The following is a 19965-nucleotide window of genomic DNA, read 5'->3' as shown; positions in this document are numbered from 1 at the left end:
CCTCTGTCTGTTGAGGACTCTGAGCTTGTGGCCAACTCCGTAGAGAAACCCGAGGCTGTGGACGAGTGTCAGCGGCATGAGCGCCAGCCATGCCATCACAGGTGCATTAGCACCGCGGGCTCGTACAGATGCGCCTGCCACCCTGGATATGTGCTACAGCAGGACGGGCACGCGTGTGTCCTCGGTACGTGCCCGGTGTTAGCCTGCAGAGCTTCTCACTTACTGCTGTGCTGCTGATGGTGAAAACCACAAAAAAAGGCCATTAAGATTGGAATTTCACAAGCCAGCAGCAGCGTGGAGACCAGAGAGGTTATCCTTGGTTTCCGTCTCCCGGACACTGTTTCTGCGAAGCTCCGTTCAAGCTCGGACCGTTACTCCATCCCTCATTCCCATGACAGGAGGCGAGAACCTCTCCTTTGCGGTTCGCTCAGTTCAGCCACCGTTTGCATTTCCCAAGCACCATGAGTAGTGCAGGCATGGTATATCGCCGCTCCCCTTCACGGAGAGAGAGGTATTCCATGCCGTGCCACCTCCACGACCTGTCGGAGCAGATCAGAACCACCAGAACAACCCGCAGAGCAGTGTTGTGGGTTTGTCTTACCTTACGCGATACCCCAGATGCCCGAGGGATGCGAGCCAGCCCAAGAACGTGCATACGCGTTCAGAAGACAGCGAGTGTTTTCACAACGAGAAACCGTCACATGGAGCACATGCTGAGAATGTTTTCATTCGTTTTCAATTCTCGGACACTGAATGAGTGTCTGGCTTGACTTTAGACGCCATTGTGTGTGTTCATAATACCCTGCATAATAGCCATGTGGCTAAACGTGCAGATTAGCTGCCTTGCTGTCGGCTAGTAGATTAAACTGTTGACTCTGGTTCATTATGAAGCACACAAATAGTTAATCGCACCCACGATAAGGGGTCTGCCACCAAGGGTAGATTGTTCTGCCCTGTCCACTGGTTCCAGTGTTTGTTTATTTGTCCCCGTTTCCCTGGCGATAACGTTGAGAATGAATCTCTTGACTGCTTGATGAAATTATTGCAACGTGCCAATGCTGTTTTCCCAGTGTTGGTGACATTGGCGACATTCTGCAGGGATTGTCCCATGGTCACCGAAACTGCAAATACGCAACTAATGATCTTGTGTCTATAATGAAGCAGGAATCTGGAGGACGGGAGAAACCGTTTCCAAAATTCCAGAAATGTTGGTTTCCGTGAGTTTTCTAGAGTTGAACCCTTCTCGCATGCATCGCTGAGGTGCGGAGTCCTTCCCGAGAAGGTGAGGGACAGCCCGGCTCTGTCAGGCAGCTTTTGTTATTTGTCTTTCTTCTCTCAGAGAATCCAGAGGAAGACAACCGCGTGCGGGAGGAGGACAGGCTGTTTACACTGGCCACGTCTCAGCTGGAGACACTCACACGAACCCCCCCCCCACATGACCCATGTGCAGGTATGCTCCACATACACACCACCATGCTGCGTTGTTTCTTACGCAAGCATACACACAGAATGCTCTGATTCTCGTGAAACCTACATGCGCGGCAATACGGGACGACGCGTTTGCTCTTTTCTTGCTGCTGTAGTTTTTCTATTTCCATCTTCTCGTGACCTCCTGGAATATCTAACAGGCTAATACGCAAGGGTTCTGGAGAATGTGTAGTATGTTCCACTCGTTTTCCAGTTCCCCACCCAAAGCACAGCACAGCTATAGGGCTTCCCAACATTATCTCCAGGGGCCTGTACCGTGTCTCTCTGCCACATGACCTCCCCACAGCCACACCCCCTTCACACTAGCTACACCCCCTCTCTGCATCCAAACTACCCCCCCATTCACTCTAACCATATTCCCACCGCACAACCACGCCTGTCCCACAACACCTGTCTCACAGCCACACCGCTTGCTACCAACCACACCCACTTTAAACTAACCACACCCCGTCACCAAAACCTAACCAATCCCACATCCCTTCTCTCACTAGCACACAATCTCTCTAGCAACCACACAACCTGTCCCCACCAATCACACACCCTCTACAGGACATTCGTGCATTTGGGTAGGTGTTTCCAAACTCCAGGGCTTTGCCTGAGCATCCGTTTCCATTTCCAGGCACACGGGGCTTGGTCCAAGTCTCAGATCGAACCAGCTCTTATTCCTACCAGCAATATTTGACCTTTTGAAATTCAGACAGAATCTACACACAGATGTTCAGAGGAATTATTACCTAGTGGTTGAAACGAGGAGATACATTAAGAAGCTCATTAAGAAGCTGCATGCTTATTACGTGATCTCACTGACGCGCTAATGAGCTGATGATATGGACGGCATGCTATTTTAATATACGCTCAACCTTATTTTATTCACGTCTCGCTGAACTCAGGCAGGCTTTAGGCGGCGCTCACCGGAGAGTGTGCTGGAGTAAATGTCAGGGCTCAGCTCACACCACACGTTCTGCCGTTTCCTGTAGGCATTGGCCAAACCTCCCATTCAGGGTGGACCCATGAGAAGAGGAGGCAGTGTAAAATGAAACGAGAGAATGATGTCTATGCCTAGCAGTGTCCTCTCTCTGCCTCTCCCTCTCTTTGTCTGAGCCGGACGCATCTGGCCAACCCATCATCTGCCGAGTCCCATTCCGGCTTCTCTGGGCTCTGGGCTGTGTCGGGGCCTAAGGGCCATGCTGAAGCTTCCGGAAGCGTAGGGCTTTTGCTTGTCTACATCAGGCTTTTAGATCCAGAATTTAAGCCACACCCACAACACTTTAAGCCACGCCCCACTACTTTAAGCCACGCCCTCACCACTTTAAGCCACGTCCTCACCACTTGCTCAGTGCTTTCGCTGTCTGTTTCATAGACTATATATACAGTCTATATATCTGTGGGGAATAACATCTCAGCACTGTGTATGTGTGTGTGTGTGTATGTATGTGTGTGTGTGTGTGTGTGTGTGTGTGTGTGTGTGTGTGTGTGTGTATATATATATATATATATATATATATATATATATATATATATATATATATATATTAGATAGATAGATAGATAGATAGATAGATAGATAGATAGATAGATAGATAGATAGATAGATAGATAGAGAGTGAAAGGTTTAGTCAAAATCGCAGTGCCGTGGACAACATACAGTGCTGGGATTTCCAGGTTTCCAGAGAAACAAGACATTTCGGACAAAGGTGCTTCATCAACTGTGCAAGCAAAGTGTTGTTGGAAATATCCCGTTTCTCTGGAAACCTGCAACCTTGACTACGTTTACATCGTTCACTGCACGGGGTAAATCACTGACCAGTGTAGCCAAATAAACTCGTTTTATCGGTTTTATCTGAATAGCAAACCCAGCAAAAGTCATTTAATGTTTGTTTGCCTTTGCAAGCTTCTTTCCTTTCAAAGTCAAGCCAGCAGAGGCACGGGGAGATGAGTCGGTTGAGGCTTGTGTATTGTCCACAGGAGGTGGGCCGTGCTCACAACGCTGTGCCGTGGTCCGAGGGCTGCCTCGCTGTTCCTGTTTCCTTGGGTACTCACTGAAGGCTGACGGACACACGTGTGAAGGTAAACTGGCACCTGGGCCACACCCCCGCTCAGTCGGTGGTGCACACGTCCTCCCTAACTCACATCATATCTGCACACACACACACACACACACACACACACACACATTGGTGAAACACAACCTAAAGTCAGGGATGAATCATTTCTCTTATTAAGTCATATTGCAGGATGTCACTCACCAAGAATCAGGATTAAAGTGGAAAGGTGCTTCATGACACACATTCGGGTCTCACCTGTGAATCCCACAGCCTCCTGCTGATCTGCTCCGTAGCCAATTAACTTGAGCTCGACTGCGCTGACAAACAGTGACCAGCCCTCTCCCCCTCCATCACGCCTCTCCTCATCAGTCGCTCACACACTTTTTCCATTTTTCTGTGGCCTTGCTCAGGTTTGCCCCAACAGGGCGTCCTTTCTGCTTCAGGACAAGGTTACATTCGCAACTAAGGAACCAAATAGATGTGTTTTAATTCTGCCGGTTTTACAGTATGCACGGGAGATGTGTAGAAATACCCTACCTGCAGTCGGATGCGCGGCGGTCTCGCGTCTGCAGCGGCTCAGCTCTCTGGCCTTGATTTACGGCGCTCCAGTGCAACTCGGCTCCGACATTTCCAAGGACCGCAGCTGCCTGCGCACTTGCGTCTTTGTTCGAGAGAGCCTAGCCGGGGCTCGTGAAAGGCGGCGCTTTAAAAGCGCGCGTTATGGCGCCGCGATCGGACCCATTCAGAAGCCCTCGAGCGAACGATATTCGGCGTCGAGTGCCGAGGCAGGGCTTTCAGCGGCCGCGCGCTGGTTCAGAATAGCTCCTCCTTCACAGGCAGACTGGCAGCGCGCTCTGGGTCTGAATAAAACACGAGCCGCCTCGAGGCGAAACCTGAATGAGTCTCCTTCTTCTGAGCAGCGCACGTTTTGCGTGTCTGCCTGAATTCGGCTGAAAAAGGCAGCTTGAGCTTAAAAATCAACACTATTTGATGAGGGTGTTCCTTTCCTGCTCTCTCTCTCTCTCTCTCTCTCTCTCTCTCTCTCGTTTCTTTCACTTTCTTTCCGCCCGAAGTGTTCCCATATGTTGGAATTGCGGGTGGGCCGTGAGATTGATTTGTCCTGAACCAAAACAAACAGCAGGTTTTTCGACAGCCTGCATTAAGAGCCAGATATGTTAGTCACAGTGTGGAAGAAACCGACGAGGAGAAACGTCTCTGCTGTGTTCTCAGGTTAGGTTTCACCCAACTGGTATGGGCCCTCAGAACACAAAGCCCTGGAAAGCCCAGACCACTGCAGTCTTTGTCTCAAGCATGTGTTTCATATAGCGCATTCGCATGATGCAGATTATGCGCAATGCTTCTACGGAATAAGAGATACACACTCCACCACAAGGAAATGCCAGTCAGTTTGTGGCCTTATTGAAGAAGATACCCGCCAGGCTGAGCTTAATTAACTTTTAATACGACCTCACCTTCCAACCCTCGGAAGGACATCGCAGGAATGTCTGAGCCAAGAACCTAAAATGTGTTTTTACTGTACAGAGTGAAAACGGTGGTGTGTATGATTGTGTGCATGCCAGTGTGTATGTATATATATATATATGTATGTGTGTGTGTGTGTGTGTGTGTGTTTGTATATGTGTGTATATGTGTTTGTGTGTGTGTGTGTGAGTGTGTGTGTGTGTGTGTTTGTGTGTGTATATGTGTGTGTGTGTGTGTGTGTTTGTGTGTGTGCGTGTGTGTGTTTGTGTGTGTGTGTTTGTGTGTGTGTGTGTGTGTATGTGTGCGTGTGTGCATGTGTGTGTTTGTGTGTGTGTGTATATGTGTTTGTTTGTGTGTGTGTGTGTGTGTGTGTGTGTGTGTGTGTGTGTGTGTGTGTGTGTGTGTGTGTGTGTACCATAGACGTGGATGAGTGCAGCAGGGACACACACAAGTGCTCGATGGAGGAGGTGTGTGTGAACACAGAGGGCTCCTACCAGTGTGCACGTCTGAATGACAGGTGTGACGTGGGCTTTATACACAACCACAACGAAGGGTGTGTGGGTAAGATGGTGCAGTGTCACAACACTGTTGCACTTATTCTCTACTGCACCTCTGTGATGCTGCGCTCTGGTTTGCCAGATCCTGTACTGTTACCCATACACAAAAACAAACACACACACACACACACACACAGACACAGACCCCGAGCAATTACAGAGTCCAATGGATTAGTGTCATTCCTTAAACGTCCCATGCGTGCCTTGTTCCGCGCGTCTCATCTCGGCTTCCACGTTCCCATCACTGAGCCACAGGCCACTGAGGAGCCAGAATGTCGAAGTCTGTTAAAAACCAGTTCTCTGGTTGAGGGTAACTGGTCCTAAACTAAACACCAGGCAGACCTGTACCTTTCATTGAGGAATAGCTCATAAGTGCGTTTTTAAGTATATTTTTTCTTGAACACCAATTATATTAGTTGTAAAATGACCCAAACTTATATATGATGTCAGAATGCGGTGGCTATTTGACCAGAGTGATCAGTCAGTCTTTACTAATTAGCTGCCGGACATAAAATACACTGAGCTCATCTCAGAGTGCTTTGACCAGGACATTCTCGTAAGAAAACAAATACTAGGAAATAAATCCGACTGGCAAACCGGAGCTGGCTTTGCTAACCGGAGAGCCAGGCTTGCTTCCTCACTGCCGTCTGCGCGATTCCGGCTGTGTTGGGTTCCGACGGAGGAATACCGTTCGTGCCATGTAATCCTCACCGCATGTGTCTCCTCCCGCGCCCGATGCTAACCAAGCCCCCCCCCCAGCACGAATGCAGCGGGAGAGAGGTGGTTGTGGAGATGGGGTGGAGGCTGGGTGGAGCTGCCTTTGCACTAGAGAGAGAGAGAGAGAGAGAGAGAGAGAGAGAGAGAGAGATAGCTGCCGGGTTACTCAGAGCGGGCGGGTGTGGGGGGTTGTGGTTTGGGGAGAGAAGCGTTTGAGGGAGAGTTTTTTTTTTTTTCAGAACTATATGAAGAGAGGGAAAGTTGGAGGTTGGTCTTTCAGGAAAAGAGCGCGGAGCACGTCTATAGGAGGGGGTCTGAACTAAGGGTGTCTCCCTGGACCCCCGCCCTACGCGCCCTATGACTCACTGGAAATATCCCAGGCTCCCCTGAGCCCCCACAGCCCAGCAACCACCGCCCTGGTAACCTGAGAAAATAAACATGTCCGTCAGGAGCCGTCGAAAGCGAGGCTTTGCAGTGCACAAGTTCTGTGATCTAAGCTCTAAATTCTTCAGGGCCGGAAAGGCACGGAGCAGATGGTATTTAAACAGAACCAGCGCTTGCGCGAGGCAGAGGAGGGCAGGCGAAGAGTGCAACTCTGCTTTGATCTGAAGGCTGTTTCTGTTTCTGAATAGAAAATAATTGTCTAATTTTCTTGGATGTGCTCATATTTCAGAAGAACAAAATAGTAGGAAGTTGCATTTGAGCACCAAAAACTCTTACTCTCTGTCTCTCTCTCTCTGTCTGTCTCTCTCTCTCACACACAAACACAAAAATGCACAAAAAAGCACCCATAGTTTCTTCTGTCTTTCAGCCATCTGTTCACTTCGGAGGGATGTTACAACGCACATATTGTGCCCAGCACTGTCCCTCTGAGGCCTGCTGCTCCAGGATCAGTTTGGATGGTGTTCAGGAGAAAGAACAGCCTCGGGGGGGGGGTGCAGCTCGGATACACGGATTTCTCCTGCTGTTCTAAACTCCTCTTCCTGTTACCCGCGTCCCGTTCCTACCGCGCCTTCGTGCGGGGACGCTGTCCGCGCTTTAGAGAGTTGTGGCCCTACCTGATCTTTTGCTGAAGTTCCTCTTGAATGGGTGGGTCTGATATAAGCCCCTCCCTCCGGACCACCATGAACAGTATGAACTTTAGTGCTGGATGGCAGCCACGGACACACACACACACACACACACACACAGTCCCGGCTCTGTGACCTTTCCCTGATGACCCGTGGGAGGGGACTTCATCTCAGCCTCAGTGCTGTCTTCCTCGGATGTGATTCTCCGCTCATTCCTGATGTTGTAAACGGATGTTTCCTCGTGCTGGTGTTGTGCCACGCTGATAACACTCCTCTTACACTTCCTCCCCATGGTACACACAGCCAAGAGAGAGACAAACAATCTCAGCAAGCCCAGCACACACACCCGCACACGCACACACACCCGCACACGCACACACACCCACACACACACACACCCAGACACAGACACATTAAAATGATTTTCTTCAGCAGCAGTACGACAGTGTTGAGTTCTGTGTTTGGCTCATCAAGCCATCATCGTCAAGGTTGAAGCAATTACCTTTGCCTTCTTCTGTCTTTCTCTCTCCTCTCTCTGTACTGTCTCTCTCCTTCTGTCTTTCTTTGTAGACTGTCTCTCTCTGTACTGTCTTTCTCTGTACTGTCTCTCTCCTTTTCTCTTTCTCTCTCCTCTCTCTGTACTGTCTTTCTCCTTGTCTTTCTCTGCAGACTGTCTCTCTCTGTACTGTCTCTCTCCTCTCTCTGTACTGTCTCTCTCTGTACTGTCTCTCTCCTTCTGTCTTTCTTTGTAGACTGTCTCTCTCTGTACTGTCTTTCTCTGTACTGTCTCTCTCCTTTTCTCTTTCTCTCTCCTCTCTCTGTACTGTCTTTCTCCTTGTCTTTCTCTGCAGACTGTCTCTCTCTGTACTGTCTCTCTACTCTCTCTGTACTGTCTCTCTCTGTACTGTCTCTCTCCTTCTGTCTTTCTTTGTAGACTGTCTCTCTCTGTACTGTCTCTCTCCTCTCTCTGTACTGTCTCTCTCTGTACTGTCTTTCTCTGTACTCTCTCTCCTTCTCTCTTTCTCTCTCCTCTCTCTGTACTGTCTTTCTCCTTGTCTTTCTCTGCAGACTGTCTCTCTCTGTACTATCTCTCTCTGTACTGTCTCTCTCCTCTCTCTGTACTGTCTCTCTCCTTGTCTTTCTCTGTAGACTGTCTCTCTCTGTACTGTCTCTCTACTCTCTCTGTAGTCTCTCTCCTTTCTCCTCTCTCTGTACTGTCTCTCTCTGTACTGTCTCTCTCCTTGTCTTTCTCTGTAGACTCTCTCTCTACTGTCTCTCTCCTTGTCTTTCTCTATAGACTCTCTCTCTGTACTGTCTCTCTCCTTGTCTTTCTCTGTAGACTGTCTCTCTGTACTCTCTCATTCTCTTTCTCTCTGTACTGTCTCTCTACTCTCTCTGTACTGTCTCTCTCTGTACTGTCTCTCGTCTTTCTCTGTACTGTCTCTCTCTGTACTGTCTCTCTACTCTCTCTGTACTGTCTCTCTCTGTACTGTCTCTCTCCTTCTGTCTTTCTTTGTAGACTGTCTCTCTCTGTACTGTCTCTCTACTCTCTCTGTACTGTCTCTCTCTGTATTGTCTCTCTCCTCTCTCTGTAGTCTCTCTCCTCTCCCTGTACTGTCTCTCTCCTTCTCTTTCTCTCCTCTGTCTGTACTGTCTCTCTCTGTACTGTCTCTCTCATTCTTTCTCTCTCCTCTCTCTGTACTGTCTCTCTCCTTCTGTCTTTCTCTGTAGACTCTCTCTCTGTACTGTCTCACTCTGTACTGTCTCTCGTCTTTCTCTGTACTGTCTCTCTCTGTACTGTGTCTCTTCTTCTCTTTCTCTCTCCTCTCTCTGTAGTCGCTCTCCTCTCTCTGTACTGTCTCTCCTTGTCTTTCTCTGTAGACTCTCTGTACTGTCTCTCTCCTTGTCTTTCTCTGTAGACTGTCTCTCTCTGTACTCTCTCTCATTCTCTCTTTCTCTCTCCTCTCTCTGTAGTCTCTCTCCTCTCTCTGTACTGTCCCTCTCGTCTTTCTCTGTACTGTCTCTCTCTGTACTGTCTCTCTTCTTCTCTCTTTCTCTCTCCTCTCTTGGTAGTCTCTCTCCTCTCTCTGTATTCTCTCTCCTCTCTCTGTACTGTCTCTCTCCTTCTGTCTCACTCTGTACTGTCTCTCGTCTTTCTCTGTACTGTCTCTCTCTGTACTGTCTCTCTCCTTCTTTCTCTCCTCTCGCTGTAGTCTCTCTCCTCTCTCTGTACTGTCTCTCTACTCTTTCTGTACTGTCTCTCTCTGTACTGTCTCTCTCGTCTTTCTCTGTAGTCTCTCCCTGTACTGTCTCTCTCCTTCTCTTTCTCTCCTCTCTCTGTAGTCTCTCTCCTCTCTCTGTACTCTCTCTCTGTACTGTCTCTCTCTGTACTGTCTCTCTCATTCTCTCTTTCTCTCTCCTCTCTCTGTAGTCTCTCTCCTCTCTCTGTACTGTCTCTCTCCTTGTCTTTTTTTCTCACCCTGTACTCTCTCCTTCCTTCCTTCCTCTCTTTGCATGCTCTCCTTTAGCTCCACCTCTTTCTCTATGCTTGCATCCCTCTCTCTTAGTCTCTCTCTGTCTTCCCAGCCTTGGTTGGACTCATTTATTCCCACCTTTCCCAAAGTTACTGCCCTTAATCCTTAATTCCCCTCCCAACCCCAAACACCCCCCCACCCCCTAAAGTTTTGGATTTTGGTCGATACCACAACGGGGACTGCTGACTCTCGGGTGAGGGCGGGTCACACCTCATCCACTCTAGTCCTGCATGTCAGGTGAACCTGTGCGTGTGTATGTATGCTGTGATCCACCTGTCTGCCCGCAGCTCCGCTTGCTTGTCGCGATGGCGGGTGTGTGCCCAGGGGCGGGCTGTTTGCAGTGGGGTGTGTATGAGCAGAAGTGGGGGGGGGGGGTAGTTCGCACAGTGCTTGGCCCCCGGTTGTCGCTCGTCAGCCTGTTATCGTGCCGCTCTGACGGGAGCCCGTCCGCCCTAAACGAGGCGCTGACGCGTACCTCCCTCTCCCTCCTCCAGATCTCAACGAGTGTGTGACCAACACACACACCTGCCAGCACCACGAGCGCTGCGTCAACACGGTGGGGGCCTTCATGTGCGAGAAGCAGATGTCATGTCCCAGTGGCTACCAACTGAGGAACGGAGTGTGTGAAGGTGGGTCTCTGTCTTACTCCCTGTGCCATACCTCTTAAAAATACCCAGGTCTCATAGGTGAGATTGTCCTTAGCAGACCACGCACTGTCGGTTTTTAGTTCCTGGGTCAGAACAGCACTCTGTTCTTTGCTCGGTGTCTCTATCCTTCCCTCCGTGCTGTCTGCACGCCGGCGGCTTTTGGAGAACTCTGTTCCAGATCGATGCTGTTCCTTCAGCTCGCTGTACAAACCCGTCTCGCGGCTCTCCCGTGGACAAGCCGCAGCCGACTTCAAGCCGGCTGCCGATACCTCGACCCTCGGTCCGCCCAGACGGTCTCGCGGGTCCCGTGAAAACTTTAAATCGAATCTTGTTAAGTTGGCAGAGCAGCGGACCCTGACGCTACTCCTGCCCCTTCCTGTCAAAGCCAGCCGGGCGGCGGGCACGAACGGGCCCCCGCGATGCCCCTCGCAGGTGCGGCTCCGCCTCGTTTCACACCCCCCCCCCCCCGACCGTCACGGGCCCAGCGTACCTCACCAAGGTGCTCAGATTAGCAGGGGTGGGCACGTTTGCGTGTGAAACGGATATTCAGACACATGAACACACACACAAACACACACACACAGAGTCTATGATGCAAAAAAACATCTGTACTGGAGGCTGTACTGGATTACGACTGACCCACAAATACCTCTAGTTAGGCTCTCCAAGACCGCTGCTTAGTTGGCTAACTCTCATCTGGTGAGGCACTAAAGAAAGTTTTACGAAAGTAAAATGTTGGTGTCTTTTTTTACCCCTCTGAGAAAACAAGCATGCAGCCAGAGGGGTGCTGGCAAGCAGTAAAACGTCCTGGGAGCTGATTTTTGCGAGAACATTACGAGAGCCGTGCTCCAACTTTGAGCCACAGTGCCACCTAGTGTCCAGCGTTGCTCACTGCTCTCTGCGTCAGCGTTTCTGCTCCTCCAACTTGACGTTCATTACTCAACACTGAAGTGCGCAGACCTCGTCCGGAGGAGAGCCGTCACTCATGCACCTAGCCATACCTTCAGACAGCGCCTAGGCAAATGGGTTTCGTGTAATGATAACGCCTGGCCTGGTTTGCCCCGGCAGACGTTGATGAGTGCGCCGTGAGGAGCCACGACTGCGAGCCGGGAGCCGAGTGCCTGAACACGGTCGGCTCGTTCCACTGCAAGCAACGGGGCTGCCTCGGCGGTTTCTCCCAGGACCCGCACGGCAACTGCATCGGTGAGGAGACGGGCAAGGGTAGGAGGAGTGTGTGGCCGAGAGACAGGCTGAGTAAGCGAAAGAGACGAGGAGTCGGCGGGTGAGAGGAGTGTGTCGGTTTTACGCCGTCGCACAGTGCCCCCTGCTGGACATAGAAAGAACGTCGTATTCTCTGTTTTTAAGATACAGAACCTAGATTAGTTGACGTCGGTTTCGACTAGCAAGACAAACCTCTCACTGTCTGAAAGAAAACACTACATTATTGGAAAAGACACGTCCAGTTTTGATAACATCTCATACAGGACGCCCGTAAACCTCGAAATCCCGGCATGTCACGTTAGCGAAGGTTTAGACGATTGATTAGAGCAACCCAATCTGAGACCAGGCGAATCTTATCTCTCGGTGGCAGTTTGCCTTTCATTCTCAGTCTGTCCACATTTCACTCTGCCGTTATCCGGGGAGTAAACGATTCCGTGATGTGCTTTTTTTGGGCTGTACCCGCTCTCCGGGAGAGTAACAGCACCTCTGTCTCCCAGACGTGGACGAGTGCAGCAGGCTTCAGGACCCGTGCAGCGCTGGGTTCCACTGCATCAACACGGTAGGCTCCTATACCTGCCAGCGCAAGACTATGACATGTAACCGTGGATACCACTCCAGCCCCGATGAAGCACGCTGTGTCGGTGAGAAGATGGACACGCACACACTTTTCTTCCATAGTGACTTTGTTTGTTATATACCCATAACTCAAAACTAATGAGATTGTAAGGTAACTTTTATTCTCATTTGACGTCAGTGTACAAGGGTGCTTCCTGGCTGTGTTGGAGTGTGTGTAGAAGTGGGTGTTACAGTGTCATGCTTTGTGTGTAGATTTGGATTAGTGCACGCTACACCATTCTACTCTGTGTGTAGATGTGGATGTGTGTGTGTGTGTGTGTGTGTTACAGTATCACTGTGTGTAGATGTGGATGAGTGTGTGTGTTACAGTATCACTCTGTGTGTAGATGTGGATGAGTGTGTGTTACAGTATCTCTCTGTGTGTAGATGTGGATGAGTGTGTGTGTTACAGTATCTCTGTGTGTAGATGTGGATGAGTGTGTGTGTTACAGTATCACTCTGTGTGTAGATGTGGATGAGTGTGTGTTACAGTATCTCTCTGTGTGTAGATGTGGATGAGTGTGTGTGTTACAGTATCACTCTGTGTGTAGATGTGGATGAGTGTGTGTGTTACAGTATCACTCTGTGTGTAGATGTGGATGAGTGTGTGTTACAGTATCTCTCTGTGTGTAGATGTGGATGAGTGTGTGTGTTACAGTATCACTCTGTGTGTAGATGTGGATGAGTGTGTGTGTTACAGTATCACTGTGTGTAGATGTGGATGAGTGTGTGTTACAGTATCTCTCTGTGTGTAGATGTGGATGAGTGTGTGTTACAGTATCTCTCTGTGTGTAGATGTGGATGAGTGTGTGTGTTACAGTATCTCTCTGTGTGTAGATGTGAATGAGTGTGCCATGGGAACACACCACTGTACGGAGAGCCAGGTCTGCCACAACCTACCTGGCAGCTACCGTTGTGACTGCCGGTCAGGCTACCAGTACGACTCCATCCGCAGGCTCTGCGTGGGTATGGCCTGCTCACAAACACAGGCGCACACACACCCACACACACATTTCAAAACGACAGAGCCTATCACACTCAGAAATTCCCTTTCAGGCCTGTAGGAGTGAGAGTGTTCGCACGTCTCTCTCAAAATGAACAGTAATGATCGCTGCAGAAGTAAAAACAAGCTCGTTTTTGTAGACGATGTGTGAGTGTCCATTAGAGGGCGCAGTGCCGGACAATAAAGACCTCTTTTTCTCTCTCTCTCTCTGCAGACGTGAACGAGTGTTGGCGATACCCCGGGCGCCTGTGTGCCCAGACGTGTGACAACACCGTGGGCTCGTATCAGTGCTCCTGCACCGCTGGCTTCTCGCTTGCCTTCGATGGCAAGAACTGTGAAGGTCCACCCCCCCCCCCCCACCCAGAACAACACGCACTAACGGCACCGGGGGTGCTTTAGCAGGAGGGCCGGTGGGGGGGGGGGGGTGTCCAGTAATGGAGCTCTCGCAAAGAGAGTGACCTTGTGGGTTAGCGCCGCCTCTAGGGTTCCTCTGGGAGCTTCCGTCAGGCAGGCTGACTTTCCTAGTTACACCATCCAGGCGGCAGCATCCCTTTAAGGGGCATTCGAGGACTCAGCCTCAGCCACGGCCCAGGGGGCTTCACGCCCACACAGGTGCGGGAGATGGTCCGCACTCATGCTCAGTGTTGTCTGTGGAGACCTTGAATGACCTTTAGGGGTCAAGGGCAGAGCAGAGTGTAGATGAGACTGTGCACACCCGAGTTAGGTCTGCTTATGTGATGGTATCGCGGAAATCCACTCCTCACAAACGGCAGGAGCTCCCTGACCCATTATTAGATGAACACGTAAAGCCATAGAAAGGTTGTACACAAACTCCCCATTCCACTGGCTGTTGCATTGTGGACGCAGTCTGGCTTGTTTCCTACACTGGTGATGCAGTGTGTTGTTGTTGTTGTTGTTGTTTTTGTTATCGTGGTTCCCTCTCACAGACCTTAATGAATGTGACAACAATCCGTGCAGTCAGGAGTGTGCCAACATCTACGGCTCCTACCAGTGCTACTGTCGCCTGGGATACTACCTGAAAGAGGACGGCCACACCTGTGAAGGTGTGACATGCTCGTCGGCCTGGCTCTTTACACACACACACACACACACACACACACACACACACACACACACACACACACACACACACACACACACACACACACACGAGTATCTGCAAATCCATGTTACTGCTGCCATAAAGACGGGGTAACACTACTTAAACTGAGAATACATATTAATAAATCAATGCAAGTGACATATTCCAGTTTTAATAACCCTGAGGTACAATGTGTCCCACTGTTTTGTGTTTTGTTAGTGCGGTTTGTACAGGGTTTAAACACAGGTAGGTAGACCCGCAGGCTGAGGTGTGTTATGTATCGATTTCAGGGATGATTCAGTGTTTCTCTTTGTGGAGAAGATTTGGATCAATACGGTTGTGATGGAATTGAGTTTGCCTGGCCATTAATGATGGATGCAGAGGGCAACATTAGTTATTAATGTCCAAATGCACACACACACACACACACACACACACACACACACACACACACACACACACACACACACACACACACACACACACACACACACACACACACACACACACACACACACACATGCTCTTGCCTCTGTTCCGTGCGCCCGACTGAACACCCTTCCACCTGTTCGGCTCGCAGACATTAACGAGTGCTCCCAGAGCATCGGAAACCTCTGTGCCTTCCAGTGTGTCAACGTTCCGGGCAGCTACCAGTGTGCCTGCCCCCCCGAGGGGTACTCCATGTCCCCCAATGGACGCACCTGCCGAGGTAAGAGGAGGCGCGGAACGTCCGTGCTACGGTCCGTTCGGGCCCTTCAGCTTTACAGAAATCAGCTTTACAGGGAATCCAGGTCCAGCTCCCTATGATCAGGTCAAAGCAACAAGGAAAAACCTCGAACATCAGCATGCAGTTCTGATCCAGCTGTCTGGCACCTCTGGGTCCGGTTCTGAACCAGCTGTCTGGCACCTCCGGGTCTGTGTGGCAAACTGGATCTACTCATTACTCCGCCCAGAACCAAACGGTACTGGTGTGTAAAACCATGCTGTCACACTGTAGCCTGCCATTGATACAGCATAAAGTTCAGACTGGGGAACTATAGTAATAGTCATTTAAATACATAAATAAAAATAGATTTTTTAAAAATTAATACAAATATTTTTTTAAATATATTTTTGCATTTTAGTTTCAAAATATCAGAGTGCTTTACATAGAAAAGATATATAAGTTGAATTATTAAAAAGTGTGTTTTCCATCTGTATTTAAAACTATCTATGAAGCTGGTATTCCTACTGTTCTCTGGAACACAATCTCAGATCTTAGCCTCACCCACAACTGAAGTTACGAGCAATCCAAGGATTAGCAGTAATCTTACCTCAAATGAGCAAAGTCGTACAACGGCTCATGTGATGGGAAGGCCATGAAACGCGATGTTTAATGAAGGTCAAAGTCGTTAAGGGAAACCGGACAGGCTCCCGTCTTGTCCGATTAAATCGTTACTCTATTCGTGCGATATCCAGGCATCTCCGCAGTCATGAAATCGTGCTGGCTGAAATCCGGAGGTTCCAAGTTCAGCGACGATCACCTTGAAGATCACCTTGGAGCTCCTCAGTTCCTCCGCTTGTCTAATTTGCAATGAAGTGTGACTAGAATTGCAAGACACTGGCCGCAGTTCCATTCATGTCTCTCTCATTGTTCAGGACAGAGGAAAATGTGGCGCATTCCTGAAAAGGAGAGAGAGAGAGAGAGAGAGACAGACAGACAGAGAGGGAGAGAGACAGACAGACAGACAGACAGAGAGGGAGAGAGACAGGCAGAGAGGGAGTGAGAGAGAAACTGAGTAAGCAAGTGGATTGGAGCTGGTGAGGTGTGACGAACACTGGATGTTCACAGAATGAGATGCAGGATTAATTGCAGGTACAGGAGTTGCTGTTGGCTGCTAGCAGAACGAAGGCCCTGATGAGAGATCTGTGACAGGCTGGTTTAAACCGAGCACTCTTAGAAAAACAACTCCAGTTAATGACCGTTGGTTACAAAAATCACCGTCCCATGACCGTAAACCAAAACCACGGGTCCCTAACTGATTTGCGTTACCATAGCTCATCTCGCTGTTTGTAAATCGGCCTTTTCCGAAGGCCTGGTTACGTCGTCGTTGACAGGTTTGTCACCACCAATCAGGTGGTATCGCCAGAATCTTGGGGTGACTTTATGAGTAGCCATTTTGTCCATAGCAGTGACCCAAACTCCCTCACATTAGCGCTGTACCCGTCAGTCCAACACCTTTAAGAGGATGATGTCATCCTTTCCTCACAGACATGAACCAGGGTGACGGGGGGGGGGCCTTAGTGTCGGGCCTGCACGGTTTTGGGTTTGTTTTTTTTTCTTCCTTTCGCGTGTTGTTCCAGACGTCGACGAGTGCGCAACTGGGACTCACAACTGCACGGCTGCCGGCCAGACCTGCTACAACCTGCCCGGAAGCTTCCGCTGCCTGGACTTCTCCTGCCCCGACAACTACAGGAGGGCGTCCGACAAGTGAGTCACCCGGGCCAGTCGCACACCCACCATCGCCGCACGTGCTTCACAGGGGGCAGACAGACAAACGGGCAATGATACTAATTTAGAATTCTCTGACCAAAAATCCTTTCTGTCCGTTTACTCTAGAGCAGAAGGTGTCAAAAGAGGCAGCCGTGTGCGTGTGTGCGCGCGCACGCGTGTGTGTGTGTGTGTGTGTGTGTGTGTGTGTGTGTGTGTGTGTGTGTGTGTGTGTGTGTGTTTGCCAGTGATGGCCTTGTTAAGTAGGGGAAATCTATGTTAGTGGCAACTTTATTGAGCTGGGGCCGTGAGGAGCATGCTTTCATTATACTGACAGATGAAGGCAGCTGCCACATATCACGCAGGGCCTTGGACTCGCACGCCTGTGTGTCCTCAGCCCTGTCTCTGCTGGGCAGACTCACTCACACACACACACACACACACACACACACACACACACACACACACACACACAGATCAAACAGAAGTGAACTCGGGGGGAAAAGGTACTTTCACCTGTCCACTATCGCCAGTTGTGAGACTACATTGGTGCATCTTTCCTAACAACTCTCCATCTTGGGCCAGCTCTGTGTAATTCGACAATGACTGAGTGGTGCGAACTTGTGCAGTTTCTTGTGCGGTTTCCTGTGCGGTTCTTACCTGCTTTCAGTAGCCTCTTTCATGAAGGACCCTTAAAAAAAAAAAAAAAAAGCCCAGGTGATGTCTGCATATTTTGTGCTTGTATACATAAATGCATATAGATCAGTTTATGTGTTTACAAGCATATTTATAAACAGTATATTAAAGGTATCCAGTTAATACATGCACTTTTGGCCAAAGCCAGATCACTCATGAACAAGGGCAATAAATGTTGAAACTACACACCCACAGGGACTACAGTCACTTAACAGTGATACCAGCAGTAGTGCATTGCAACTTACAATGGGCTCTAAAAATGTGTGGCAGCCCACCTGTCATAATAAAACAAAGTATATCATTTTTGTCATTATTGCCAATGAAATGTTTGACGCTGAACCATTAATAGGTGAACTATGAATTAGATGAATACTAGTAATCGAAATGCTGTCATGGCAACTGGCACATCAGTTCGTGCTGGACCTTAGAGCTCTCCCACGTGTGTCTAGACGCTGCGAGCGCGTGAGCTGCTCCAGTTGGCTTGAGTGTCAGAGCATGCCGCTGCGCATCACCTACTACCAGCTCAGCTTCCAGACCAACATCGTCATCCCGGCGCAGATCTTCCGCATTGGCCCGTCGCCGGCCTACTCTGGCGACAACATCGTCGTCAGCATCCCCCGCGGCAACGAGGACGGCTACTTCGGCACGCGGCGGCTCAACAGCTTCACGGGCGCCGTGTACTTGCAGCGGCAACCGGAGGGTCCCCGGGACTTCTTTATCGACGTGGAGATGAAACTGCTGCGGCAGGGTGCCCTCAGCACATTCCTAGCTCGCATTTATGTTTTTATCACGGCCCACGCCGCGTGAGGCCAACAGGGCGACCCGGCCCGACCTGGTTTTTTTTTTTTTTTTTTTTTTTTTTTTTTTTTTTTAACGATGGGGATCGAGCCGTTTGAGTTCGGTCATGACTCGGGGACAAACAGGGTCTAGGACTGCAGAGACGGGCTTTTTGTTTGTTTGTTTGGTTGGTTGGTTTTTTTTGGGGGGGGGGGGGGGCGCTCATCTTTTGAGCTGGACGCCGTCTTTTAATGTATTAAAATAACCCTGCGCCAGATGTTATTTATGCTGTACCGATTTATATTGATTGCTTGAAACTTTTGCTTTTCGTAACACCCCATTAACTTCTTCACAATCGCAGTGCTTCCCAGCAGAGTGCGGAGATGAGGAGGCACAGCCTCCTCCACACACTCGAGCTCATTTTCATCTGAAAACAATTATTTACTGTATTCAGAAATGTTATGGGTCTCTAATCCGCATCTCATTGAGCACTTCTTTTTCGAGCTCTTGAAGGGAAGCACTGCGAAAACATATTTTGTAATCGCTGTGATGGATATTTTGCAATCAAAAGGATGTTTTTTGTTCGTTTGTTTTTGTGATGTTTGCAGGTCGCTCACCCCATCGTTGACTTTTACAACAAATCCAGGTGCTTTTGACATTCACACTTAGATCCCTGTATGAGCTACGACAGCACTGAGGATGATCAGATTATTGTTTTAGGAATTGTATGTTATATGTTTATTTTCTTGTATTGGGCTTATTTCTATACATTATGTATTCCTCTCAGGGTAAAAAAAAAACATTAGATCATCCCGTCAGTCTTGCGCATAGCAGCGGTTTTAAACAAGGACACACTTTGCTGAACCTCTTTTTTTGGGAACAATCACAAGGTTTTACAATCACCATCTTCCTTAATAAAACCACAAAGACCAAAGCTTAACAATTCAAAGTGCTGAAGTTAATTATTATTGCTTTTCTTAATGTGTCTTTATACTTGACCCTCTCAACAAAAATGCGTTTCTCTGAAAGGTCAACTGCACCACCTGGTGGTGAACATTGAGGTATCCGCCCCTTGGACTTTCATCAACGTATGAGTTGGTCTAATTCTGACTCATCGTCTACCTGCTCTTTAAGGCTGAGCTGTGTTCATTTTGGCAGCTTCTGCTACGCGACCCTCGTCACCCCTGAGCTTTAGCGTATCGCAGATGTGGAAAAGCACATGCTGTTTTTAGCTTTTTTGGGGAACCGCCTTTAAGGAAGTGTAAGTGCCCTGTTTATGCCACCCACTGAAGGCCTCACCGGGCCCAGGGCTATCGCGCCTTGGTCCACCCTGTCGGGCGTTCAACCGTTCCTCCTATTGTGCATCGGAAAGTGGACTGCCGTGGGTAACGCAGCACTGAAGATAACCTCCGGCGTGGGAGAAGAGCCAGTGTTAAATCATGAAAATCCTCTCCGACCTTTGAGATTTGAGAGGAAATTTGCATAGCAATCACAACTTCCTCAATGTAGAACACTACAAAAAAAAAAAAACCCACTTCCTG

At 49.3% G+C, this 19965-nt stretch overlaps 1 protein-coding gene and 1 long non-coding RNA gene across 6 annotated transcripts in view; one reads left to right on the top strand and one right to left on the bottom strand.

The window, feature by feature from the left end:
- Nucleotides 1–19224, top strand: part of fbln2 (fibulin 2) — a 39553-nt gene extending 20329 nt beyond the window's left edge. For 2 of the 5 annotated variants that reach the window (XM_035520291.2, XM_081705229.1), the window contains exons 6-18: nt 1–184; nt 1340–1450; nt 3454–3555; nt 5436–5576; nt 10388–10522; nt 11609–11743; nt 12259–12402; nt 13214–13342; nt 13594–13719; nt 14327–14443; nt 15062–15190; nt 16825–16951; nt 18097–19224. The exon at nt 1–184 is cut by the window's left edge and continues 26 nt beyond it. In XM_035520291.2, coding sequence (XP_035376184.1) covers nt 1–184; nt 1340–1450; nt 3454–3555; nt 5436–5576; nt 10388–10522; nt 11609–11743; nt 12259–12402; nt 13214–13342; nt 13594–13719; nt 14327–14443; nt 15062–15190; nt 16825–16951; nt 18097–18454 — 1938 coding nt within the window. In that variant the 3' untranslated portion in view covers nt 18455–19224. Of the gene's footprint in view, nt 185–1339; nt 1451–3453; nt 3556–5435; nt 5577–10387; nt 10523–11608; nt 11744–12258; nt 12403–13213; nt 13343–13593; nt 14444–15061; nt 15191–15292; nt 16952–18096 lie in introns of those variants that run through there. The other 3 variants (XR_014119331.1, XM_035520292.2, XM_081705230.1) reach the window with 3 other exon arrangements.
- Nucleotides 3311–4811, bottom strand: LOC113590015 (uncharacterized). The gene is made up of 3 exons (XR_003412060.3): nt 4071–4811; nt 3789–3995; nt 3311–3625 (listed from the first exon to the last, which is right to left on the bottom strand). It is a non-coding gene; the product is annotated as an uncharacterized LOC113590015 (long non-coding RNA).
- Nucleotides 19225–19965: the final 741 nt, after the last annotated feature.

Source organism: Electrophorus electricus, chromosome 22 (genome assembly GCF_041902795.1).
Source record: "Electrophorus electricus isolate QZ-2024a chromosome 22, ASM4190279v1, whole genome shotgun sequence".
Taxonomy (NCBI): domain Eukaryota; kingdom Metazoa; phylum Chordata; class Actinopteri; order Gymnotiformes; family Gymnotidae; genus Electrophorus; species Electrophorus electricus.
This window is presented reverse-complemented; position numbering and strand designations above follow the sequence as displayed.